The sequence below is a fragment of the Pan paniscus genome, chromosome 21 (genome assembly GCF_029289425.2).
Source record: "Pan paniscus chromosome 21, NHGRI_mPanPan1-v2.0_pri, whole genome shotgun sequence".
Classification (NCBI taxonomy): Eukaryota; Metazoa; Chordata; class Mammalia; order Primates; family Hominidae; genus Pan; species Pan paniscus.
Window position 1 is genome coordinate 19,503,019 of NC_073270.2, and position 26,991 is coordinate 19,530,009.

At 42.8% G+C, this 26,991-nt stretch overlaps 1 protein-coding gene and 1 pseudogene across 1 annotated transcript in view; one reads left to right on the top strand and one right to left on the bottom strand.

Moving 5' to 3' along the window:
• Positions 1-26,991, top strand: part of DTD1 (D-aminoacyl-tRNA deacylase 1) — a 171,087-nt gene that overhangs the window by 23,767 nt on the left and 120,329 nt on the right. The window contains exon 4 of the mRNA XM_034946911.3: positions 11,118-11,224. Within this exon, the coding sequence (XP_034802802.1) occupies positions 11,118-11,224 (107 nt within the window). The remainder of the gene's footprint in view (positions 1-11,117; positions 11,225-26,991) is intronic.
• Positions 11,250-26,784, bottom strand: LOC100975062 (double homeobox protein A-like; annotated as a pseudogene).

The following is a 26,991-nucleotide window of genomic DNA, read 5'->3' on the forward strand; positions in this document are numbered from 1 at the left end:
TCTATTCTTTCCATTCTCTCTGGGCTCTTTCCCCCTCCTGTCCTTATTCTCCTTCCTCACTTTTATCTCATTTCCTGAATTTCCTCCGCACTTCTGGCCATGAATTGCAGGATCAGCTCTTTCTCCTTAGCCGAGAGTCTATGATACAATTCAATTGGAAGAAATAAAGATAATTTTTAAAAGAAGATGCAGGCATAGGTAGAAAGAAACTTCTGTTCAGTGTTGTTACAATCCAAGTAAGTAAGGTGACTTGGGATGAAAGGAAAAGTCTGAATCATTCAGCAGGAGGAATGGGAAGAGTTCAAAACCTTATTGATTCAGGGACTACAAATTCAGAAAAAAATTATATATAATGTATATAATATTAGATATATAATTTTTAATAATGTGTATATATAATATAATATATATACATATACACACACATATATATTTGTGACCATATATATGAGGGTTTACTTCTGGACTTACAGTTCTAGTTCATTGTTCTATGTTTCTGTACTTACACAGTACCATACTGTTTTGATTACTGTAACTTTGTAGTAAGTTTTGAAATTGGGAGGTGTGAGTCCTCTAACTTTATTCTTCTAATTAATGGTTGAATAGGTAGTAGGATGAGGTAGTTCAAACATCAAAATGATATGAAAAGGTCTAAATTGGAAAGGTTTGCTCTCATTCGTGTCTCTGTCCAGCCTGTTTTTCTTGCTCTCTAGAGGTAATTACTTTTATTATTTTTTTCTATCCATCTATCCATTTGCAAATGTGAGCAAATGTGAATTTTTAAAAATATTCCCCTTTCTATACAAAAGGTATGATGTGATGTACTGTTTTATATCTTGGCTTTAAAAAAAAATTCACAGTGTGTCCTAGAGATTCTTTTCATACCGGTTCATAGAGACTTCTTTCTTTTTTTTTCTCTTCTATTCTGAACAAATTAAATCTCTCTTTTTAAACTGCTGTGTACTGTTCTGTGGCAGGACCATAGCCTGGCTTATTTAATAGATCTTGTATTGTTGGACTCCTGGATTATTTCTAATTTTTGTCTCTTAAAAACAACAGTGACATAATGAATACATTTGTACATATGCCACTTCATATGCAGTCGGGAGATACCTGTTGGAGAAATTCTCAGAAATGGGATAGATGGTGCCAGATGGCTGTTTGTAGGCACTGCACCTTTCTGCAGTGTGAGACTACCATATTTCTCCTAGCTCTGTTGGCAGAGTGTATTTTGAACTTCTAGAATTTCACCCATCTGATAGATATCCCATTGTAGTTTTAATGCACAGAGTGTGGTTGGACATTTTTTCAGATGTTTGACTGACTTATTTCCTTTTCTCTTAACTGTTTATGTGCTTTGTCCTTTTTTTGTTTTTTTTTTGAGACAGGGTCTGGCTCTTTGTCACCCGGGCTGGAGTGTAGTGGCATCATGATCATGGGTCACTGCAGCCTCAACCTCCCAGGCTAAAGCAATCCTCCCACCTCAGCCTCCTGAGTAGCTGGGGCCACAGGCATGTACTACCATGCCCAGCTAATATAGATATAAAAATTATATATATGAACACATCTATAATACATATTAATACATATATAATACAAAAATTATATATACATACATATGTGTGTATATATGTATATGTATATATAATTATACACATATATGTGTATATATACATAATTTTATATACATACACACACACACATATATATAATTTTTTTTTTTTGAGATGGAGTTTTGCTCTTGTTGCCCAGGCTGGAATGTAATGGCGTCATCTTGGCTCACTGCAACCTCCACTTCCCTGGTTCAAGCAATTCTCCTGCCTCAGCCTCCCGAGTAGCTGGGATTACAGGCACCTGCCACCATGCCCAGCTAATTTTTGTATTTTTATTAGAGATGGGGTTTCACCATGTTGGCCAGGCTCATCTCGAACTCTTAATCTCAGGTACTCCTCCTGCTTTGGCCTTCCAAAGTGCTGGGTTCACAGGCGTGAGTCACCGTGCCTGGCTGTTTTTATATTTTGTAGAAACAGGGTCTCACTGTGTTGCCCAGGCTGGTCTCAATTTCCTAGGCTCAAGCCGTCTTCCCACCTTAGCCTCCCAAAGTGCTGGGATTACAGGCATGAGCTACCTCCCCTGGCCTGTTCATTTTTTCTGTCAAGTTATTTGTCAGGTTCTTTATTTCTGTGAGTGCTTTATACATGCTATGAGTTGCAGCTATCTTTCTGTATTTTGTCATTTGCCCCTTGACCTTGCTTAAGGGACTGTTTGCTGGGTAGACAATTTTGATCCCTAAGCAGTAGATTGTCAATTTTTTGAAATGTCTGCTGGCTTTTGAATCAAGTTTTCGATGACTCATATGACATTTTCTACTCCAAAATTACAAAGAAATTTGGCTATTTTTGCCTCTCCTCCTTTTTTTGTTTTTAATTTTTTTTTGGAGACGGAGTCTCACTCTGTTGTCCAGGCTGGAATGCAGTGGCACAATCTCGGCTCACTGCAACCTCCGCCTCCTGGGTTCACACGATTCTCCTGCCTCAGCCTCCCGAGTAGCTAGGACTACAGGTGCACACCACCATGCCTGGCTAATTCTTTGTATTTTAGTAGAGACAGGGTTTCACTGTGTTGCCCAGGCTGGTCTTGAACTCCTGAGCTCAGGCTATCTGCCCACCTCGGCCTCCCAAAGTGCTGGGATTACAGGGGTGAGCCACCACACCTGGCCTCCTCTCCTGCTTTTATGCTTTCATTTTTTACTTTGAAATCTTTTATCTGTTTGTAGTTTATCCCATATAAATGTAAAGCATGGATTGAACACTTATCTTTTTCTTCAGGTATTTACTAAATGGCTTCCCAAAACTATTTATTTAAAAAGCAACCTTTAGCTTTACTAATTGAGTTTCTGGCTTTATCTTCTAGTAAATTCTTGTATGTATTTATGAACTTTCAAATTTTATTTATTATTTTTAATTTTTAATTTTAATTTTTAAAAACTTCCATTCACTGAAAAAATTTTGTTTCTATCTATTCTTTTTGTCTGTCTGTCTTATCTGTATTTATGCTGAAGACACACTGTTTTAGTTATTGAGGATTTTTACTATGCTTTCCTACCAGGTAAGGTGAATTTCTCCCACATTGTCCTTTAGAGTTTTTCCTAGCTCTTCTTAAATGTTTATTTTTTCATATGAATTTTTAAATCAGCTTATATACTTCCAGAAAGTAATCATGTTATTTTTACCTGGAGTGTGTTAAAATTATGAATTCATTAATCCTCTGGGTCCCCGTATTGGACACATTAAGTTTGGCTGCCTGTTTACATATCCCCACTTGGGTATCTAAGAGACCCCCAAACTCAATGGGTCTAACCCTGACCTCTTAATTTCACTTCCTAACCCCAACCCATGCCACTGTGGGCTTAGCTATCTCAGTTGGTGGCAACGCCAGCCTTCTAGTGGCTTAGGCAAAAAACCTCTCAACTGAACCAACTAAATTAATGCTGGATGGAATATATTTCTTTAACTCTTTTGTATTTTATTCATTTTTATTTTTAAAAATTTTCCTACAGCTTTCATAGGCTGACTTTCTTTTTTTCTTTTTTTTCTTTTTTTGAGATAGGGTCTCATTCTGTCACCCAGGCTGGAATACAGTGGCATGATCATAGCTCACTGCAGCCTTGAGCTCCTGGGCTCAAGCAATCCTCCTGCCTTAGTCTCCAAGTACCTGGGACTATGGGCATGTGCCACCATACTTAATTTAAAGAAATTTTTTTTAAGAGGTAGAATATTGCTGTGTTGCCCAGGCTGGTCTGGAACTCCTGGGTTCAAGTGATCCTCCTGCCTCTCAGCCTCCCAAATACCTGGAACTATAGGTGCATGCCGCCATGCCTGGCTGTTAACTTTTTATTTTGAAATAATTTAGGCTTACAGAAAAGTTCGACAAATAATAAGATTCATCCAACTTCTATTGATAACATTTTACATAGTACAGTTATCAAAATGAGGAAATTAACACTGATAACATACCATTGACTAAACTACAGACCTTATTTGAATTTTGCCAGTTGTCCCACTAATATCCTTTTTTCTGGTCCAGGATTCAATCCAGAATTCCAAACCGCATTTGGTTGTTGCAGCTCCTTAGTCTCTCCCAGTATGTGGTGATTACCTTGTCTTTCCTTATTTTTCATGACGTTGCCATTTTTGAAGAGTCACTCATTTTGTCAGTTTGTAGAATGTCCCTCATTTTGTGTCCGCCTGATGTCTTCTCATGATTAAAGTTAGGCATTTTTGGCAGGAACACTACAAAAGTGATCTTGTACCCTTCTCAGTGCATCGTGTTGGGGCATATGATGTCGACATGTCTCATTATTTGCCAGATTTTTCTCTGTCAAGTTACTGTTTTCCACTTTGTAATTGGTCTGTGTTTTGTGTGGAGATAATTTGAGACTATGCAAATATCCTGTTACTCAGCCTACTCCCACTCACTAATTTTAGCCTCCATCCATGGTCTTTGCCTGTAACAGTTATTACTGAAGTACTTGCTTAATCAATCCATCTTTTTTTTTTGAAATGTTTATTCCATATATATATTTGCATTAGAAGTGTAAAAATAAATTAGGACTTTAATAAAAATCTTATGTATTTTTAAGAATGGTTATATTCTTAAATGATCTGTGTATGCTAAAATGGCTGGGTGAATCTCATTATCTTGGTTAGCATTCAATTACTAGATCCAGAACATCTTGGCTAATATATTTACTTTTTAAAAAAATTTTTTTGGGCCAGGCGTGGTGGCTCACGCCTGTAATCCCAGCACTTTGGGAGGCCAAGGCAGGCGGATCACAAGGTCAGGAGATCGAGACTATCCTGGCTAACACGGTGAAACCCTGTCTATACTAAAAATACAAAAAATTAGCCGGGCATGGTGGTGGGCGCCTGTAGTCCCAGCTACTCCGGAGGCTGAGGCAGGAGAATGGCGTGAACCCGGGAGGCGGAGGTTGCAGTGAGCGGAGATTGTGCCACTGCACTCCAGTCTGTGTGACAGAGCGAGACTCTGTCTCAAAAAACAAAAAAAATTTATTTTACTTTAAGTTCTGGGATACATGTGCAGAACGTGCAGATTTGTTACATAGGTATACATGTGCCATGGTGTTTGCTGCACCTATCAACCTGTCATCTAGGCTTTAAGCCCTGCATGCATTAGGTATTTGCCCTAATGCTCTCCCTCCCCTTGCCCCCGACCCCCTGAAAGGCCCTGGTGTTTGATGTTCCCCTCCCTGTGTCCATGTGTTCTCATTGTTCAACTCCCACTTATGACATCTTTTTAAATACATTGATTTACTTCTTAGGGGGTGAGGAAGATAATTCAGGGCGCCTAAGTTACCTGACTGCAGGAAAAAGAGGTCCCTACATAGTCTTCTTAAAGAAGCGGGTTTCTAGCCAAATTAAGAGTTTCATTTTTAAACAGGAAGGGAATTTCATTTTCTCCAGTCTTTTCCACTAAGTGTTAACCTGGTAAATGCATTTCCTAATCATGAGCCATGCTGATTAAACCTTCCCTGGCCACTGCATAGTGTTCTTCTAATAAATGCCTGCAAGGAATTTCCCAAGTGTTGTTAGTGTAGAATTTTTGCATCTGTATTCAAAGGAGAAATTTGTCTATGCTTTAAAAAAAATTCCTGTCTAATTTTAGTGTAAGGGTGATACTGGCCTTGCAGAATAGACTAGAAAGCTTTACATCTTTTCCCGTGGTCTGGACCAATTTAAATCACATAGGCATTACTGTTTAATAGAACTTGTTAGTGATCTCTTTGGGCCGGCTTCCTTGGCTGTTGCCAAGGAAGTTTCCCAATATCCCGCAAGTTCCTCTGGGCAGTGCACTTTACCTGTCCTCTCCTTCACAGCTGGATTTTCCAACTTATTAGAAGACAATTTTATAGATTTTTTTTTTTTTGTCTGAGATGGAGTCTTGCTCTGTCGCCAGGCTGGAGTGCAGTGGCGCGATCTCGGCTCATTGCAACCTCCGCCTCCCGGGTTCAAGCGATTCTTCTGCCTCAGTCTCCTGAGTGGCTGGGAGTACAGGCGTATGCCACCACGCCCAGCTAATTTTTTGTATTTTTAGTAGAGATGGGGTTTCACTGTGTTAGCCAGGATGGTCTCGATCTCCCGACCTCGTGATCCGCCCGCCTCAGCCTCTCAAAGTGCTGGGATTACAGGCGTGAACCACTGTGCCTAGCAATTTTATAGATTTTTAAAATTATTTTGAAAGATCTCTATATCTAGAGTCACATTAATTTTCTCATGTCTTTTGGTTGTATTTTCCTCCTTTTTTTCTTAATCAGCGTTTTTAGTTTTTTTTGTATTTCATTGTTTTGCTTTAATCTTCTTCACTCTTTTCACTTCATCTTCTTCACTTTAATAAGTGTGTGATTTATTTGGTTTCTTTTCCTGGTTTCTTATTTCATTCGGGTTTAGTCTTCTTTTCTAATAATTTGGTTTTAGTCTTATTTTCTAATAAATGCACTTATGGGATGAAACTTCAGAGTTTGGCATGGCTCCTCCTCCCCACATCTGCTCTATCAGCAAATCCTGTTTGCCTCACCTGGGACATGCACACGGAAGCTGAGAGCAGAACGCCGCTTCTGCACCCACCCTGGCGCAGGCCGTCTGCATCTTTCATCTGAATTTTTGTGACAGCCTATTAATGGGCCTCCTGCCTCCAGCTGGGTCTCCTTTCAGGACATACCCAACACAGCAGCCTGAGTGAGCCACTTCCCCCATGTGTTCTATGGTATTATAATAACATACTTTTAAGTTAGGAAAACTTACAGGGATCACTTTGTCTTACTTCTCAACAGTACTTACAAGAACTGTGTGTGTGTGTGTGTGTGTGTGTGTGTGTGTGTAGAGACAGAAAAAGAGCATGCACAATAGAGGGCATGCTACTCCAGGGACTATGGCTCTTGTCATGGGAGTGACAGGAACTGATGGAGGGTGGTTCTGAGCAGAGGCTCACTCTGGCCATGGGGGTGCCCTGTCAGGGAAGGAAGCCTCACCAACTCAGACTAGTCTACCTTGGAGCCTATGTTAGGCTGCTCCTGCTGTCTTTTGTCCTTGGAGGCTCTGAACTGGGTCAGAACCCTGCCATGAAGCCCTTCCAAGGCCACTCTGCTCCCAAGGTGAAGACTTATTCCCTAGGCTGTTTCCCAAGCCGTGTCCAGCCAGAATGCCCAGCCCAGCACACCAGAGCTCCTGCAGTGAGGTTAAGTGACAATATACTGCAATAGTAAAATACATAAGAAACTCATAATAAAGTGCCAGCAACATGGAAATGCACTGGATTTGAATGCAGACCCTATCCCATTATCACAGTCCCAGGGAGAAATTACAGGCCAAGATTAATTCTGTAACATAATCAAATCCAAAAGCTTTGAAGACCGAAGGAAGTAAGATATGAAATCATATCCCATGACATCATGAGCTCAGAAGCCACCTCCCCTGCTGTTCTTTGTGGAAGGGTGGCCATGCTTGATTGAGTCTGGGTTCATGCAGCAGCCTTGTCCAAGCTGTGTCTGAGATGTGTCATACAAGTGTCCTTGTAGGTCCTTTGGGGGCCTCAAACACTGCATCATCCCCACACAGGCTTCCTTGAGCCTCAGTTAGACAACCATACAGCCTTCAACCCTACAGAGTTATCCCAGGCAGAGTGATGTCAAGGACCCCAGCAGGGCCCAGAGATGTCTGAGCAAAGTTTGATAATCAGGGAGCTCCTTGCCTTGGATCTCCTGTTATGCAAGAAGGCTACCTTAATTGCCTTGAATTTATGACCTCAGGATGTAGGCATAGTTGGGAATTTAACTTCCCAGCTAAAGGTAAACTTTGGTCCTAGATATTTACCGTCGTAATGTTTGTTTCTTCTCATGGCTTTGACACTCTTTAGTTTGGAATTGAGGGTGGCCCTGTTAGTGAAAGGTGCCCTCACTTTTCCATAGTTAGGTATTTTGGGTCCTCCAGTCCTTCTTGCTACAAAGTTCCAGGCTTGAGACACTTGTTTCCAAGAAATGAATCTGTTGTAGACACCACCCTCAGATGTAGACACCACCTCTGCGCTGTTGCAGAGCCAAGCGGAGAACCCTGATAAGGGGAGCCCAAAGCCTGGGAAGAAGCCACAAGAGCCCCAGGTCTGCCTTTCCAGTTCCCTCCATGGCCCTGAGTGTGGCATGCAGTCAGACCTAGGCCTAGCCCTCAAACTGTGAGAAAATCAGCTGCCAGGGCCTGAAGGGCCTGTAATGCACCCATTTGCTGACAAAACAGATATTTTCACCACCAAGTCACTTAGGACATGTCATTCCTAGAGCTACTGGTCTCTGCCTAAGGCCCCAGAGCCCTTGCCTCAGCTTTCCAGGCACCTTTGAGCCAGGCGTCTGCTGCTGTGTTGTCCCAGTGGTGGTTCACTGGCACTGGCCCAGTGTCTGGGGCACTGGGGATGCCAAGGAACACTCCTGTCTCTGTAGAAGCAGCCCTGTACTTGAGGTCAGAACCACCATGGATGCTAGCGGCTTCCAGAGTCATACTCCCAAAGGCTGTAGGCACAATCCTGCGCATCCAGATCAAACTCCTCTAGCAGGCAGTGGCTCCAGCCTGGCCCCAGGCTTATTTTGAACCCCTCAATGCCACTGATTTGCTTAATTTCTTGAGGTCCCAGCCTGTAACCCACTGTTGGGGTTTCCATCAGTAACAGCCTCCTGCCTGCTCAGGTTCTGAACAGATTGAAAGTAGAATGAAGAGGAAGCCTGTGGGGTGAGAATGCCTCCTTGGTGGCAGATAACTGCCTTTAGGGGATGTGCTTAGATGGGCTGACCTGAGGCTCAGTGTCTAGTGCCCATGTCCCATACTGGTCCCCAAAGGTTGGCTGAGGTCCAGCCCATTCATGGCCACACAGGGCCAGCTCTGGAGAGCAGCGAATGTGGGCTTGCTCCCAGCCAGGCCAAGAAGCATTGGTACACGCCTTTTGTTCTCCCCATTTTTCTTTCAGAGTGTACTTTTTTGGCATAATATTTTTCTGTCCCATCCCTGCAATTTGCGCATATACTACCATGGACAGTGGTAGGCATGACAATAGTAATAATAGTGACTATGATTTCCTGTACACTCACTGTGCTGGGCTGTGTACTAACCTATGTGCACCTTTGTAACCATCCCAGGACAACTGTCCTGTTGCACCAGAACAAACTGGGGCCCGGAGAGATGGTGTGAGCCTTCCTGGCTGGTGGCTAAAGTCAGTGAAGCATTGTCCAGAGGGGCATGGACACCAGTTTTTGTAGCTACACAGAGAATCTGCAGGGAGGCACTCTGGTTTACAGCTGTTAGGGCCTTGAAAAGTTCGGCTGGAGATGAGTTCATGGGTGGTTAGTCTCCAGCTGAGAGCTTTCCTGCTTTAAACATGCAGCATAAGCGTGTCTAACATGTGCTTAACCTGCAGCTCTGGGTAGAAAGAAAGCTGGGACTTAATATTTAAGAACAACTTGATTATATCACCATAGGAGCCCAGATGTCATTTTATAGATATGCTTTTGTGTGTGTGTGTGTGTTTTTTAAAATGTGTTTATTTTCTCTGGCTAGTATAATTCTTTTTGGGCGCTTTACCCTTTGATCTGGACTGGAAAAAAATGTTACCATTTTAAGATCTCTTAAAACATGTCTTTGGATTTATCATCTGTACGGATGGAAATTCACATAATAGTTCTATTCTTAACTGAAGAAAAACAGGAAAAGAAAATAAATTTCTCACTACTTGGAATGATAAACAAGGTGAAGCATATGCTGTATATCCTGGCAACAGAAATTCAAGGTCGGAAATAATTCCTGTCCTCTTGAGCCTGCCTTCAGCCTCCCTGAGGAGTGCAGTGACTGAAATTTTCTACTAATTGTAGCCATAATTTTAGCATGCAATTAAACACATGATTTCCTTCCCAGCTGATGTCTTTTTAGTTAGTCTGACATGGATGAGACAAAAGCTCTGTTGATTTGAATGGCCACTTTAATCTGATGGGAGGTCACGGAAAGTCATCATTATTTGAGCACCTTTGACTATCCAGTAGGATCTAGATTAATCTTGCTTATAAACATGGCCAACAGCTTGGGTGCTTCTAATACAATTTCCAGTGCTACTGTCTGTGGGCCAAAGAAAGCTGTCTGTTGGCATGCCCATTTTGCTGAGTCCTTCTGAAGTTAGGGACCCACTGGTAGGAAAGACTCAGAGAAGGAATTTGTGAGGTTGTGGTGGCAGGAACAGAGACTCATGGAGGTCACCCAGGTTGCGGAAGGACCTCAGGGTGTGAGGCCTGCCTGTGCCGCAGTAGCCCAAAAGCAGTGCCTTCCATGGAGGGAGATGGAGGGCTTCACTGCATGCAGTGCAAACATGGCCTTCCAGAATGCTCTGTGTTTGCCTTCCCACCATGTACAGTCCTGGTAACCCACATTCTTTCCCACCCTTGGTGTTACCAGACCTTTTATTTCTTGCCAAATCTGTTGGGCACGAAGCAGCATCTGTGCTACTTAATCCTGCATTTCCATCCCTCTTACAAGGCTGGCTAACTTTTCCTGTGTTGAGTGGCTGATCCTCCTCCCGGTCAACCACCTCCTCCCACTGTGACCCGGGTTTTGGATCACGCTGATCTAGGTGTGTGATATGGTTTGGCTGTGCCCCCACCCAAATCTCATCTTGAATTGTAACTCTCACAATTCGTATGTTTTGTGGGAGGAACCTGGTAGGAGGTAATTGAATCATGGGGGCGGGTCTTTCCTGTGCTGTTCTCGTGGTAGTGAATAAGTCTCACGAGATCTGGTGGTTTTAAAAACGGGAGTTTCCCTGCACAAGCTCTCTCTTTTTTTGCCTACTGCCATCCATGTAAGATCTGATTTGCTTCTCCTTGCCTTCCGCCATGATTGTGAGGCCTTCCCAGCCGTGAGGAACTGTGAGTCCGTTAAACCTCTTTCTTTTGTAAGTTTCCCAGTATTGAGTATGTCTTTATTAGCAGTGTGAAAATGAACTAATACAGTGTGCTTTTGGATGGAGTAATCTGGTGTCTCCATCTTTGGTAACTGTTTGGATTGCTTTTTCAGATGGCAAGTTTGGGGCCTACATGCAGGTGCACATTCAGAATGATGGGCCTGTGACCATAGAGCTGGAATCGCCAGCTCCCGGCACTGCTACCTCTGACCCAAAGCAGGTAAGCCTGGAGTCTGGTGCCTGGCTCCGTCCCTTGGGTGCCTGTAACATCTCTTTAGTCCCTGGAACAGTCCTCGGTCTGAGGAAATACATCATTGTTGCAACCTTGTATTTATTTTAATGCCTGCCTTCCCAAGAGTGCATGTTTACGGTGCACTCCTGAGTACTGTGGCCGGTGGGTACAGCACTTCTCCCTTGCCTCGTCCTGCCTTTGAATTCCAGAGGACATGTCCTGTGCAGAGCCAGGTTCTTCCCCTGGGCTTCCCTTCCCTTGGCCAGGTGCCGTGGCGCCCACCTGCCCCTGGGTGGCAGCAGAGCAATGGCCCTGGATTGGCCGGTTCACCCATTCCGAATGGTTACCTGAATTGGGTTTGGTCCCAGGTGTGGGTAGATGTGCCCCCCAAGGTTTGCTGTAAATCTCCATTTTTCTAAAGCAGTGTCTGACCTGGATTTGCTGCCAATTTGTAAGCTTTCATGAAATAAAAGTTAATTAAAATAGAGAAAGGAAATGTGTAATAGTCCTTGGAACCCGCGTGGTCTCATAGATGCTTAGCATACTTGTAAAGGCTTAATTAACACACTCACTGGATAGAGACACGTAGGGCCTGGCAGGCAGAGGAAGAAGGACTGAGCAAACATTTCCATTCTTCCTTCCCGGTCTCCCTCCCTTGCTAGGATGCTGTGATGGCCAGTGATGCAGCAGTAAGGGGACAGCGTGATAGAAACGTGAAGCTGGGCAACCTGTTCAAAGCCAGATTTTTTTTTTTTTTTTTTTTTTGAGATGGAGTCTCGCTCTTGTTGCCCAGGCTGGAGCACAATGGCGCCATCTTGGCTCACCGCAACCTCCGCCTCCTGGGTTCAAGCAATTCTCCTGCCTCAGCCTCTCAAATAGCTGGGATTAGAGGTGCCCACCACCATACCCTGCTAATTTTGTATTTTTAGTAGAGACGGGGTTTCTCCATGTTGGTCAGGCTGGTCTCAAACTCCTGACCTCAGGTGATCTGCCTGCCACGGCCTCCCAAAGTGCTGGGATTACAGGTGTGAGCCACTGTGCCCGGCCTTTTTTTTTTTTTTTTTTTTTTTTTTTTGAGACATGGTCTTGCCCTGTCACCCAGGCTGGAGTGCAGTGGTGCGATCATGGCTCACTCCAGCCTCGACCTCCCAGGCTCAAGTGATCCTCCTACCTCAGCCTCCTGAGTAGCTGGGACTACAGGCATATGCTACCATGCTGGGCTAATTTTTGAATTTGTGTAGAGAGGGAGTTTTACCATGTTGCCCAGGGTGGTCTTGAACTCCTGGGCTCAACTGATCCACCTAGGGCCTCAGCCTCCCAAAGTGCTGAGATTACAGGCAAGAGTCACCATGCCTGGCCAAAGCCAGATTTTAAAAGTGGAACATAATCTTTCTTTTTTGTTTCTGTATTAGTTTATTCTCATACTGCTATAAAGAAATACCTGAGACGGGGTAATTTATTTAAAAAAGAGGTTTAATTGGCTCACAGTTCTGCAGGCTGTGCAGGAAGGATGGCTGCAGAGGCCTCAGGAAACTTACAATCATGGTGGAAGGTGAAGGGGAAGCAGGCACATCTTCACATGGCCAGAGCAGAAATAAGAGAAAGCAGGGGGATGTACTACACATTTTTAAACAACCAGATCTCATGAGAACTCACTGTCACGAGAACAGCAAGGGGGAAGTCTACCCCCATGATCCAGTCACCTCCCACCAGGCCCCTCCTCCAATGCTGGGGATTCCAATTCAACATGAGATTTGGGTGGGGACACAAATCCAAACCGTAGCAGTTTCTGACTCTTTTTGTATTGAGGAACATGTCTGATGTAGTAGGCTAGACTTCAGTGGTAGTAACTGAGGGTCTTGGAATGACTAATGACATTAAAAAAAATCACAAATGAAAAGTCCACATGAAAATGTAAGCTTTTTATTGTGAAATAATTTGAGACTTACAGAAAAGTTGGAAAAACAGAGTTTCCATATACTTTTTTACCCAACTGCCTCTAATTTCAATGTCTACATAACCATAGTACAATGACCAAGACTTTGAAATTAATGTTGATATAGTACTATTATATTAACTATATTACAAACCTTATTTGAAGTTCACTAGGTTTTTTGTTTGTTTGTTTGTTTGTTTTTCAGACGGATTCTCGCTCTGTCTCCCAGGCTGGAGTGCAGTGGCGCGATCTCCGTTCATTGCAAGCTCCACCTCCCGGGTTCATGCCATTCTTCTGCCTAAGCCTCCCAAGTAGCTGGGACTATAGGCACGTGCCAACATGCCCGGCTAATTTTTTTTGTATTTTTTTAGTAGAGACGGGGTTTTACCATGTTAGCCAGGATGGTCTCGATCTCCTGCCCTCGTGATCCACCCGCCTCGGCCTCCCGAAGTGCTGGGATTACAGGTGTGAACTACCGCGCCCAGCCAAAGTTCACTAGGTTTTTTAAATGTCTTTTTTCTGCTCCGGGATAATGCAGGATTCCACACGGCATTTAGTTGTCATTTCTGCTTAGTCTTCTCCAATCTGTGACAGTTCCTCAGCCTTTCCTTGTCTTTTGTGACATTGATACTTTTCAAGAGTACTAGTCTACTGTTTTGTAGAATGTTTCTCACTTTGGGTTTTCTATGATTATATTGAGGTAATGCATGTTGACAGGAATAGGAAATAGCACAGAAGTGATCTTGTGCCCTTCATAGTGCATCCTACCAGGAGGTGTGTGGTATTGATTTGTCTTGTTACCTGTGATACCAGCCTTATTACTTGGTTCAGGTGAAGTCTACCAGATACCTCCATGTTAGATGAAGTGCTAACCTCTTTCCCCTTGTCTGTCCTCTGGTTCATTCACAGCAGACAGCTCTCTCTCAGCTTTGCAGGGAAAGAAGCCAGCAGATGGCATTGACTCTGCTTCTCTATCCCCCTTCTGCCACCGTGGTAGCAGAGCTACCCTTTCCTGGGCTGAGGCCAGCCTCTCCCTGGGGCCAGGAACAGCTACATAATTTGAGAGGCCCAGTGTAAAATGAAAATGTTGGGCCCCTTGTTCAAAAAATATTACAAATTTCAAGGTGGTGACATAGAGCATAAAACGAAAGGTGGGGCCCCTCTGAAGATGGGGCCTGTGTGACTGCTCGGCTGTGGGTCTAGACCGACCTGGGCTTTGGAGCCCTTCCCTTCCACCTCCTCAGCAGCTTCCTGGAAGCCTCTGTCCTCTTGTTGGTTCTGTCTGCCTCTCACAGTCATCCATCGTATCCCATTGGGTTTTAAATATGCCCAAATGTCTCCAATTGAGAAATGCTTCCATTTCCTCCCTTCTGCTCTGCCACAGTGTCCTTGGGTCTGTAAAGGTTCTCACCGAGGGCCCCAGCGACCTCACATTGCTTTATTTCGTGCCCATTTTTCAGAACCCCTTTCTTGCCACTGCTGCCCACTTTTGCCCCTGGAAATGGCTGGAGCCTTGTTTCCCAGGACGTCATTCTCTCTGGGTTTTTGTCTTGCCTCTGGCTACTCCCTCTGGTTTTATTTGATCATTATTCCATAGTTTTTATTTATTATTCTGCTTTAACTCTATTTGGAGAAAAATTTTAGTCTTTTTTTCATTCTAAATATTTTTCTGAAAATGGTAGAATAGTACATTTTGCCTTTAGAATCTTCACCTTTCTTTCAACCAGTACCCTCTTCTTGTTTAGGTCAAAGGGTACAAAGATGCAGTTATTTTGGGTGAGTAAGTCTCAAGATCTAATGTACACCATAAGGAGTGCAGTATCATATTGTGCACTGGGAGTAGATTTAGGAATTCTCAGCACACACAGAATAAAGGACGGTAACTGTGTGAGATGCTGGACATGTAATTTACTTGACTGTAGTAATCACTTCACTATGTGTGTGTAGATCAGAGCATCATGCTGTACACCTTATACAATAAATCCCTCTCCCCAAATCAAAAAATCCTCAAGTAGGCATTTTTTAAACTTCTAACGAGCCATGTTAATTTATAAGGATTAAAAAAGACTTTTAGTTATTTCTGAATCCTTTAGGAGTTTTCTCCTCAAATACACAAATTGTCTTGCATCAACTTCATTTACATGGACCAGTTTCCTGACCCCCAGAAGCTTCAGACCCTGGACATTGCACTGCGCTCTGCCCCTAGCTCTCCAGTAGGTGGCGGCGGGTAGGCGCGGAAGCGGCCTGTGTTAGGTTGGTGCTGGCCTGTGCCTGGGGCCTCTCTCTGCCTTTTCTTCTGAATTAGAAGGAGTTTCCTCATGGAGCAAATAGCTAATTTGCTTGCTTTTGTGTTGATAGGAGGAGCACAGCCAAATTATTTTTACTGATAGATAAACACGTGTTTCTATCAATTAAGCTTTTAATTCTCAGTGTTTTATTTTTCCATTATATTCCAATCAGTAATGAAAACTGCTACAATTACATTAAAGAAAAATGGTTCTTTTGGCAAATCTCAACGTTATAGAAAAATGATTCTTTTAGCAGGTTCTTTTAAAATATAAATAAGTTCTTTAAACTATCTGAACAAATGGATGATGTGTGTGTGTATATGGATGTATATGTGTGCATGGGTATGTGTGCATATGTGTATGTGTGTGTATGTGTGTGTGTATATGTGATGTGTGTGCCCATGTGCATGTGCATGTGGGTATGTGTGCATGCATTTGTGTATGTATGTAAGCACCAAGTGTCGTTTTGGTATTTGATGGTGTGCTAGGCACTGTGAGGAAGAGAAGGAACTGCTGCTGCCCAGCCTGTGCAGCCGGGGATAGATTTTGGGCAACATAAACCTGAAAGGTTAATGACAGTGAAAGAGGTGGACAGCATAAGACAACTTAGGAAAGGTTACAAGACCGTTCAGTTTGTGCTCCTCCTTAGAACTCTTCAGTGCCTTCCAAGTGCATTTTGCTGAAGCCTTGCATTCCTTGCTGTTATTTCCCAAGGCCTAAGTGACCAGGCATCCGTGGCCCTCTCTTGCCTGCTCTGCGGCTGTCTTTCCCTCCATCCCTATGCTTCACCTACTGCATCTGCTGTTGCCTCCTCTCCCTTGCTGAGAAGAAGGTCAAGCTCTTTCCTACCTCGGAGCTCTTGTCTCAATTCCAGGGTCTCCCCCTCCTTCTCCAAGAATCTCTGACCCCCACAGTTCCCAGGAAGCCCCTTCGGCTACTCTACTCTGCCCTGTTGCTCTGATGGTGTATTTCACAGACTTCACACCATCTGCTATCATGGTCCACACCACTCATAAAACTCAAGCTCCCTGAGTGTTGTTCACTGCCCTGTCCAGGGAGGTGTGTGTGGGTGGGAGGGGTGGTGTTTGTTTAGCAGTGGTGCTCACAGCTGGTGGGCTGTGGTGTCTATGAATGTCCTGAGTTCAGAGAAGGTCATTGTCACTGCTGTTGCCTCTCAGCCGAGTGGGCCTCCCAGGGGACCGGAGGTTTTAGCTGACCTTTAAGGATATGGAAAGTAGAAGGGATTCCCAATTGTTGTTTTCAAATTTCTACTTCAAATAAGGGTAGATTCTTATTTTCAAGAATCTCAGAGCTCTACTTATGTGATGCAGCTACTGCTGGTGAAGACTGAGCTGGTAAAGGTAACCAGCAGTTTGCCTTTCTAACTGGACCGCTGCTTGTTTGCAGAACTGGCTGCTGCAGCATCTGCATGCTTTCCATGCAGCATACCCATCACATTATAGGCTGCTGCGTGGGTTTCATGCTATGTCCTGGCAGTGAGAAGTTGGAAGGAGAGCATTACATTCTTGCTCCAAATGACATATTTCCAAAGGGAACAGGACATGGAAGCAGCAGCAGAACCAACTGACTGCTGTTTTGCCTGGTGCATTTTTTGCAGGAGAACACGATTCTGGTAGGAACATCCTGCTTATTATTGCCTAGTGCATGATTGCTGGTGCATGAGCTCTTCCATTGGTGGCTAGATATTGGGAGATTTTAACACCCTAGCCTGCCATTTCTATGATAGAAGCTTATTCTTGTCTTGTTTTAATCTTAAGTGCTCTTTCTCTGCGTAGGGCTTGTTTTCCTGAGCCTCACATGGATTGGGGGGCAGATGGAGGTTTTTCCTGGTGAGAAGGGCCATTGGTAATTGAAGGACTCTTCCCTGGGGCCTAGGGCCCACTTAGTTCATAGTGTTGCCATTAATTATTTACATTCTCATTTATTTAGTGCCATCGAAGCCCTCATTAAATTGAAATGCTGGAAGGAGCTAAAAAAATGAACTTTCAAGTATACATGTTTGAGTTAACGGACGTGTTTATTGACAAATCACTGGGATGAGTTGGCTAGCGAAACACGGTGCCTTCAATTTTACGGAGTTATTAATTTTACGCTCCTCTGAGTATCACCGTTGCTCTGTCCATAATTTTCTCTGTATACTTGTCTTATCAGCAAGCATTAATCCCTGAGCCTGGACCTTGGTATGTCAAGATTGAGACATTCATGGCTTTTGTAGGATCTGAAAGAAATACGTAGGGTAAGGGGGTGTGGGGGAAAAGAATTCCATTTGGTTTTATTTATTTATACTTCCAGTGACAGGGGCAGCCTTTTGATTACCTGCTGTGGAATCCAGAGGTGAAATGAAGGACACATGAGCACACAGGTGGCTTGCTTCTACCAGGTGGCCCCATCACAGGTGCACAGAGGGGAGCTCTCACTTGCTGCATATTTCAGTTTGGGGGACAAATCAAATGAGAAGTACTCTGAATATAAGGAAGAATTATGTTGTTGCTAATAACTTTGCATCTCTTCATGGAAGAACAGTTATTTAAATGTACTCCTTTTCACTCTGTTTTTAGGCTTGAATTCTAGATTCTAGCTCCCTAATTGTGGTTGGTTTCAGCTTCAGTGTTCACATGGCCTGAACCAAGCTCAAGTTGTTGACTTGCTGCAGGAGTATGTTTTAAAGTCTGGTTGCCAAGATGGTAGCCAGATCCTGTCAATTACTCCAGAAATATTAGTTCATTTTGTCATATTAATTTATTGAACAAACGCTGACTGAGAGTCCAGCTTTGTTTATGCTGAAGTATCACCAAAACAGAAGTGGGAACTCAGCAAAGCGTCCTCATTACAGAGTTGTTGCTGTTGTGCAGTCTTTGTCAGTGACGCTGACTTCTGGGACCTAGGCTGCCACCTGGAAGGCCTCCTACCAGGGCTAGGGCGCCACCTGGCCAGACCTCTCACCACACATGGAATCACCTGGATTTCTGATCCTTTCTGTCTGAGCACCTGCTTTCCATGAATTATGAGATCAGCTCAACCCTCTGGGGAGTGAGTTGGGTGTAGAGATGGTGGAGCTCCTGACCTCACTCAGCCCAGCCCACTGCTCTGCACAGTCAGAATTTATGCTGAGTCCTTGTCAGTGCCTGGGGGAATGCCTGCCTATTGCATGAATATTTGGTATGAAAGGGTGGGAGCTTAGTAGATGTTTTTCTTCCTGGTGGAGAGCTGCAAGGGATCACTTTTATCACTTTAATTTGTTTCCAAATAGATGGTTGTCCTAAGTCAGCTCATAGTGGGCTTAAAAAGAAGCCTTTACAAGGCTGGCATGACTATCTCTTTGTTGGGGACCCATTGATGAATTGATTAATCAATTGACTTTCACCTTACCATCTTAAATCCATAGCACAAGTTAAGGAAATTGCAAAAATTGAAAAGAGTTTTTTTCTCTTCTACTGAAATATGTCTGGTAAATTAAAAACTAGGATCTGTTTCTTTTCTACCATTGACACATAAGACATTTCTAATCTCCAACCAGAGCAAAACATCTGTTTTGCTTTAAACCAATCTCTCAGGACACTAATGGGGTAGTGCATTTAAGGTTTAAGGGCTTTATTTGTTTGTTCCTGTATATGTGTTTTGGGCAGATTCCTAGTTATTTTAATCTTATAATCTCATTTGTGTGTGTGTTAAAAAAAACGAACTCCTTACCTTACTGACTTGACCTGCCAAAGATTAACAGCATCCTTTTTATTCTGAAGGGAGAGAGGTAGAGTTTTTCCTTCCATGGATTTATACATTGTGCATAGCAATAATTTAGTTAAACAGACTCAGTATTTTAATTGGGAATTCTTAGCTTGTTAAGTGATTTACCAGGAGCTTCACAGTCCCGGGTAATTGTAGAAAAATGTTCTGCCAGTCAGTGGTGTTTTGCAGAAAACCTTGCCGAAACATTTGCTTTAGTAATGGAGAGAGAATGAAAGATCTGGAAGTGATAGAAATCTAAAAAATGCAGCTCTTGCTATACTTTTTTTACAGGCGTAGATAAAACCCTTATCTGCACAGAGGTGTTTGCCAGCTTGCTGCAGTATAGGTGTAGTCTGTAATGACTGATGAGGTAGTTATCTTTTTTAATTTTAAAGAGAAGGTTAGGATGGGTAAGTGGGGTGTGAGTTGGATCAAGTAGACTCTTAGGGGCTCACAGACTGGCCTGAGCTTATCCCACAAGGTTTGTATGTGTGGATGTGTGCAAGTGCCTTTTGCTGGGAAAAAGGGGACCAGGACTTTTGTCACATTCTCTGGAGGTCCCAAGAAGTGAAGAGGCTGGTGGACTGGGGACTGTTGTGTGCAGAGATTACACATTCTTTCTCTATCAAAGTTATCCAGGGGTTGGTGGTAGTGTTCCTCAAACGGCAGACTGAGGACCACTGGCATCAAGCCACCCATGGTGCTTATTAAAATGCAGGGTCCTGGGCCCACCCAGGTTTTCTGAGCCAGAGTTCCTGGAGTGTCTGGATGAGGAAGGCAGAAGAGTAGCCCATTTATGTTTCTAACGAGGTCTTTGTGTGCTCCTAAGCACACTGACATTTGGGAACTACTGGAATAGAGAGAATCAGGCCTTGCAGTGATCATCTGCTCCAGGTGTTGGTTTCTTCTGGACCACCCTGCCCTCCCTTCCTCACCCCCAACTGTCTAAAAATACTTTACAACCTATGTTACCGCAGCTGCCAGGAAACAAGATGGCTTTGCTTGATTATTGAGGTCACATGTGAGTCTGTTCTTATTCATCAACGAGCCCTCAGTCTCCCAACACCCCTTCCCCCTGCCACACAGGCAGTGATGAAAATGTTTCCAGAATATGGTGCCTTCTCAATGCAATTACAGATGTGTCAGGGAAAAGCCGATGCAGCAACAACAGCTCAATATGTTAGTGACTGATGATCAGCCGCTCTACTGGGTGACATTGAGGCATATGCTGGGGTAATAACTTTTTTCCTAGGAGAGATGAGCCCAACATGTGGATTGCTCAATGAGTGTGCAAGATTGTAGCAGTGTAGCCACTTTAAGACTTGTAGTTGAAAGTAATTTATAGTTTTCTTGGCTTTCTGAGTACCAGACATGGAATGCCTTACTCATCTGTCGAAGTGTTAATGGAACTAGAATAAAAACCCAGGGTGATCGACATCTTAGCCTCTGCGTGGAAATTGTAGTTTAATGAAATTCATGAATGTGGAGGCTTCCATGGGCAGTTAGCTGATCATTTACATTTAAACACACATGGGAAATTGTTAAGGGCTCATATTTTATGATGTATTATTACCTATTCAGTTCATGGTAAAAGCTTTTCACAATGAATTGTAGACTAGTTTCCTGCAGATTATTTATTGTTTCATGAATAAGTATCACAATTTTTTCTCCTTTGTGTCTCTGCTCATCCACCTGAAATGAACTCCCTCCCTGTCTCTACCTGCTGACATCTTCCCCATCTTTTAAGGTTCATTTCAGATAGGTAGCTCTTCACACATGATGCTTACCTCAGTGCCCATCCAGGCGAGGCCTTTCTTCCTGCCTTTGGCTCCCCATCACGTGGTGTGGCAAGGATTTCGTAGTGGTAATGCCCTTGAATAAAAAGCTCATGCTCATTTGTTTGTTTGCTTGCTTGTTCATTTATCCACTTATCCATCCACCCATATGTCCCTCCATCTGCCCATCCATCCATCCATCCATCCTTCCATCCATCCATCCATCTATCCATCCACTCACCTGTCCACTACCTACTCATCCCATACCTTTATCCAGCAGATTATTATTGGGTGCTTGCTCTCTGCTGGCCCTGCATGTAGGTCCAGCACTGAACCAACATTGTACCCTCATGAAGCTTCCATTCTAGTGGAGAAACAAACAAAAACAAAAACAAGTATAATTTAAAATTCTGATGATATAAAGAAATCAAACAGGGTTAGGTGTAGAGAATGCTCTTGGCTAGAAGTCCCCTTAGGTGCAAGCGCTAGGGAAGGATGCTGAGATAAGAGGGAGCCAGTGAAGACTGAAGGAAGAGTGCCAGACAGAGGGGTCAGCAGATGCAGAGCTCTAGGGTGACTGGTGGAAGAAAGGCCAGTGTGGCTGGAGCTTGGAGGGTGACAGGGAGAGGGGCAGAACCTGAGGCCAGAGCTGTGACCTGGGGTTGATGGAACAAGGCCTTATGGGCCAAGGTAAGGAATTTGGCTTTTATTGTTAGTAAGCCAAAGACCTATTAGAATGTTGAGAGCTCTGATTTGTGTTTGCAGAGATGGATGAGACTGGGTTTAGTGTAGGCTCAGGATCGGGGGATGTGTGGCTTGTGACAGGGTGGCAGAGAGGACATTTAGGAGCTGTGGAAAGATTCTGGATACACTTTGGAGGCCCTCAACCACTCTCATATTCTGCCTTCCACAGTAGAGCTTTTCTGTCAGTGACTCATGTTTGGTTCTTTCATACTGTGGCTTGAGCATTAGAGAGTAATATTGTAAAGTTCAACCTCCCACAGTTCACTGCAGGAATGACCCCATTCTTGCCTCCAAGGCCAGCATGGTGGAGGGATTCCATGGCATGAGTTTCTATGATGACATCAGACATTGGACATCAAGGAGTGCGATGCTCACCCCTGGTTTTTAGTGATCCTTGGGCACAGTCTGGACACAAAAGCCAGAACTTGTTTGATGGTTTTTTTTTTTAAGAAAAAAAAAAAAAAAAAAGCAAGCAAGTTCAGGGAAGCAGTCTCCTTTTTCCTGGTCAACATGAAGCCAAGTGTTTCACTATTGCCCAGTTTTCCCCCAAATACAAAAACATTAATTATAAAAAGATACTGTAAAAAGCCCAAGAAACATGTATATTGAATTTGATTTATGTATACTATTGTAGCTAATATTTTCAGGGAAATTTCTAAATGTCTGTCATAGGAGCTTGTCAGAAAAAGAAAGATTTATTTTTGGAAAAGTATGTTTCCTGGTGTTCATTGAGCTTGGAAATTATGGAAAGTCATTGTCAGAAGGGAGGCAGCTGCTCCAGAGGCGGAGTGGAAGTCAGGACTGGAGAAGGTTGTCCTACTGTGGGCTCCAGCGTGCCTCTTGCTGCTAGCTGGTCAAGAGTCTCGCAGCAGCCACTTCATACCTCACTAGCTCCGCCATCGCAATTATTTCTGTCAAAACGAAACACAAAAGAATGGCACGTCTATGAATATTCTTCACAGAAAATATATTCGTTTGACTATTTTCCATAAAATGTGAAGTCAATTTCTTTTTCTATTTTTAATCATGAAAGTGAAGCCCGGAAGCCTCAATTTCTGTGTAATGGAAAGATCTAAGTTTGTGGCCTTGTTTCCATTTTCCACTTCTCCTTTGCTAAGTCAGGAACATGATACTCACATAATATCCCCCAGGCAGTGGCTCTGTTCAGGAATTGCATGGCTGTTTGACTGCAGAGGGAGGGCAAAGGCTATTATTAACCATTCGTGTCATTGTTGGGTCATGAAACCTTCAGGGGATAAGTATAAGTTCTATAAAATTTCATTTTGAAATCCAGACCAGATCTGGCCTTATGCTCTGAGGATTTTTTTTTTTTTTTTAAGTTTCATGTTGTCCCTTTGCCCCCCTTCATTTTCTCTTGGGAAGAGTCTCTTATTATCATAATTACTACTTGAAAAAAAATTCCAAGCAAGAAAGCAGTGTATTAACTGGAAAGTAACAATTTAGAAATGTTATTTTTTAATAGTAAGCTTTTATAGTATTCCTGGGTAGAAAGGTATTTTTATAGAAACAGTTATTTTCCTATCTTTTTTCTCATGAGTCCATAAAATAGCATTTTTATATCAATTTTTGTTATATCTAATACATAAAATCAGTATTCTTTTAAGAATTTAGAAGTTTAAGATACACTAAAAATATTTTTGACAATAACTCTCATTCTCAGAGGTAGCGCCGTTAATAAGTTCTATGTATTTACTTCCAGACTTAACAGAAATATGTTTACCCACATTTACACATGGTATCTCTGGGTGGGTATATGTCAGAAGATTTTTTTAAATTGTGTTTAATTATACATAACCTAAAATTTTTAGGTATACAGTTTCGTGGCATTAGTATATTCACATTGTTATGCAACTTTTATTATCACCATCTATCTGCAGAATTTTTTTTTTTTTTTTTTTTTTTTAAGATGTAGTCTCGCTCTGTCACCCAGGCTGGAGTACAGTGGAGTGATCTCAGCTCACTGCAACCTCCATCTCCCAGATTCAAGCAATTCTCCTGCCTCAGCCTCCCGAGTAGCTGGGATTACAGGCATGCGTCACCGTGCCTGACTAATTTTTGTATTTTTAGTAGAGATGAGGTTTCACCATGTTGGCCAGGCTGATCTCAAACTCCTGACCTCAAGTGATCTACCTGCTTCGGCCTCCCAAAGTGCTGGGATTACAGGTGTGAGCCACTGCTCCCAGCCTATCTACAGAATTCTTTTTATCTTACAAAACTGAAACTTTACCCTTAAGTAGTAATTCCTGATTCTCTTCTCCCTTCAGCCACTGGCAACGGCCCTTCTATAATACTTTCTGCCTTTTGAATTTGACCACTCTGAGTATCATATGAATAATCATATGGTATTTGTCCCTTTGTGACTGGCTTATGTCGCTTAGCATAATTTCTTCAAGATTCATCCATGTTGAGCCTTATGTTCATAGCATGTGTCAGAGTTTTCTTTTTATGGCCACAGAATATTCTCTTGTATACCGTATTTTGTCTATCCATTCGTTTATCCATGCACACTTGGGTTGTTTCCACTTTTTCATTATTGTGAATAGCGCTGCTGTTAACATTGGTGTACCAATATCTCTTCAAGACCCTGCTTTTAATTCCTCTGGGTAAATACCTAGGTACAGGTTGTGGATCATATGGTAGTTCTTTGTTTAATTTTTTGAGGAACCACTGTACTGTTTTCCACAGCGTCTGTACCATTTTACATTCCTACCGGCAATGCTCAAGGGTTCTGATTTCCCCACATCCTCACCAACATTTGCTGTTTTGTGTGTGTGTGTGTGTGTGTGTGTGTGTTTTCTGATACTGGTCATCCTAATAAGTGTGAAGTGTATCTCATTGTGGTTTTGATTTACATTTCTCTAATGATTAGTGATGTTGAGCATCTTTTCATGTGCTCCTTGGTCATTTGTATATCTTCTTTGGAGATCTATTTCAGTTCTTTGCCCAGTTTTGAATCGGTTTGTGTTTTTTTTATTGTTGAATTGCAGAAGTTCTTTATGTATTCTGTGTATTAATTTCTTAACAGATAGATGATCTGCAAATATTTTCTCTCATCCTGTGGATTACCTTTTCACTCTGTTGGTGGTGTTTTCTGATGTACAGAAGTTTTTAATTCTGATGAAATCCAATTTGTCTGTTTTTGCTTTTGTTGCCTGTGCTTTTGATATTATATCCAAGAAATCATTGCCAAATCTAAATCATGAAGCTTTTTCTTTATGTTTTCTTCTGAGGATTTTATAGTTTTAGCTTTTACATTTAGATATTTGATCCATTTTGAGTTAGTTTTAGTATATGGTATAAGGTGTATGATGTTTTTACTTGCAGACAGGTTGGGAGACCAGTATCAGGGACTTTATTTTCTGAAATCACTTGAGAGTAAGTTGTTGGCCTGATGCCTTCTCACCCTTGAATTCAGTAGTATCTTTCCTGCAAACAGGGACATTCTCTTATAGAAGCCCCAAAACAGCTGTCAAAATCACAAAATTAGCATTGACATTTTACTAGCAGCCATCTTCAGCCTCCATAATTTACCAGTTATCCCAAGGAGGTCTTTTATTACTATTATTATGAAGTTTATTTTCATTGTCTCAAGGTCTGCTGAACTCTGGATCCAGGCTGTGTCAGTAGGGTAGTGTGATGCCTCTTGTACCTATATCTGCCTCCTACAGTTCTTTTTATTTATTTTATTTTATTTTTTATCATAGAGACAGGGTCTTGCTGTGCTGCTCAGGCTGGTTTCAATCTCCTGGGCTCAAGCAATATTCCTGCCTCTGCCTCCCAAAGTGCTGAGATTACAAGTATGAGCCACCGCACCTGGCCAAGTTCTTTACCCTCTTCAGAAGGCTTAGCTTGCAGTTTCAGCAGAAGGATTGACTCCCAGGAAGACCGTGAGAGAGATTTGGGACCCAAGTTGATAATACTAAATACACTGAACTTGAGTGTTTTCACCATGTTCTGGCTCTAGGGAAGTGACAGTTGCTAGTGAGGTTGGTGCTATTGTATGTGTCTTCTGTACCTTGAAGTCCCTCAGAGATCTTGCCCCTGGTCTTCTTGTTCTAAGGACACAACAGGTTCCCTTTTTCTCTGAAGATGAAATCTAGATCTTTGATTTTGGAACCAAATTTGGACTCTTGATTCTGGAGCACCAATTTCTTTCTTTCTTTTCTTTTCTTTTCTTTTTTTTTTTTTTTGAGACAGAGTTTCGCTCTTGTTGACCCGACTGGAGTTCAATGGCGCGATCTCTGCTCACCGCAACCTCTGCCTCCTGGGTTCAAGAGATTCTCCCGCCTCAGCCTCCCCAGTAGCTGGGATTGCAGGCATGTGCCACCATGCCCGGCTAATTTTGTATTTTTAGTAGAGATGGGGTTTCTCCATGTTGGTCAGGCTGGTTTCGAACTCCTGACCTCAGGTGATCCACCCGCCTCAGCCTCCCAAAGTGTTGGGATTACAGGTGTGAGCCACTATGCCCAGCCTGGAGCACCAATTTATTTAGCAATTTGTTCTCTGGAATCAATCCCAGGGTATGGGTTTTTCATAAATGCCTTGTTGAGAGTGCGTAGTTGAGAGGTGCTGTAGGTAGTACGACACCGTCTGGCTTCTCTACCAGGTTGATCTTGCTTATGGCTCTGGCTTGACTCTAAAGTCTCAGGTCTGATCTTTCCTGGAATCTGTGCCCTGCTCTTCGATTCTGAAACCAAATCTGGATTCTGGGTGGATCTTCTGTATTGATTTCTAAAGCAAGTTTTTGTTTGATAGCATAATCTGAGTAAAGTTTTTGATTGAAGCTATTGATGAGAATTTTCAATTAATCTTCTGTGAATTTGGTGCAACTGCACCTATGACTTGTTGCTACCATCTTGTGTGAAGAGTTGTCTTCAGCCATGCTGGAAGAGAGTCCCAAGAAGGTCTTCATAGTGAAAGGATCCAGTTCAGAATCATGCCTTGTATTTGGTTGTCATGTGTCTTTAGCGTCCTTCATTCTGGATCATTTCCTCAGTCTTTCCTTGATTTTCATGACCTTGAGTCTCTGGAAGAATACAGGCCCATTATTTTGAAGCATGTCCCTTAATTTGGGTTTGTCTGATGTTTCCTTAAGGTTAGATTCAGGGTGTGTGTGTGTATGTGTGTGTGTGTGTACATGCACTTGTATGTGCACAGGTGCTTGAAAGAAATGGTCCTATATTGCCTATGTTTTTGTGAAACATGCTTTCTTTCCCACCCCACAAGGGCATTTGTGTGTTTACA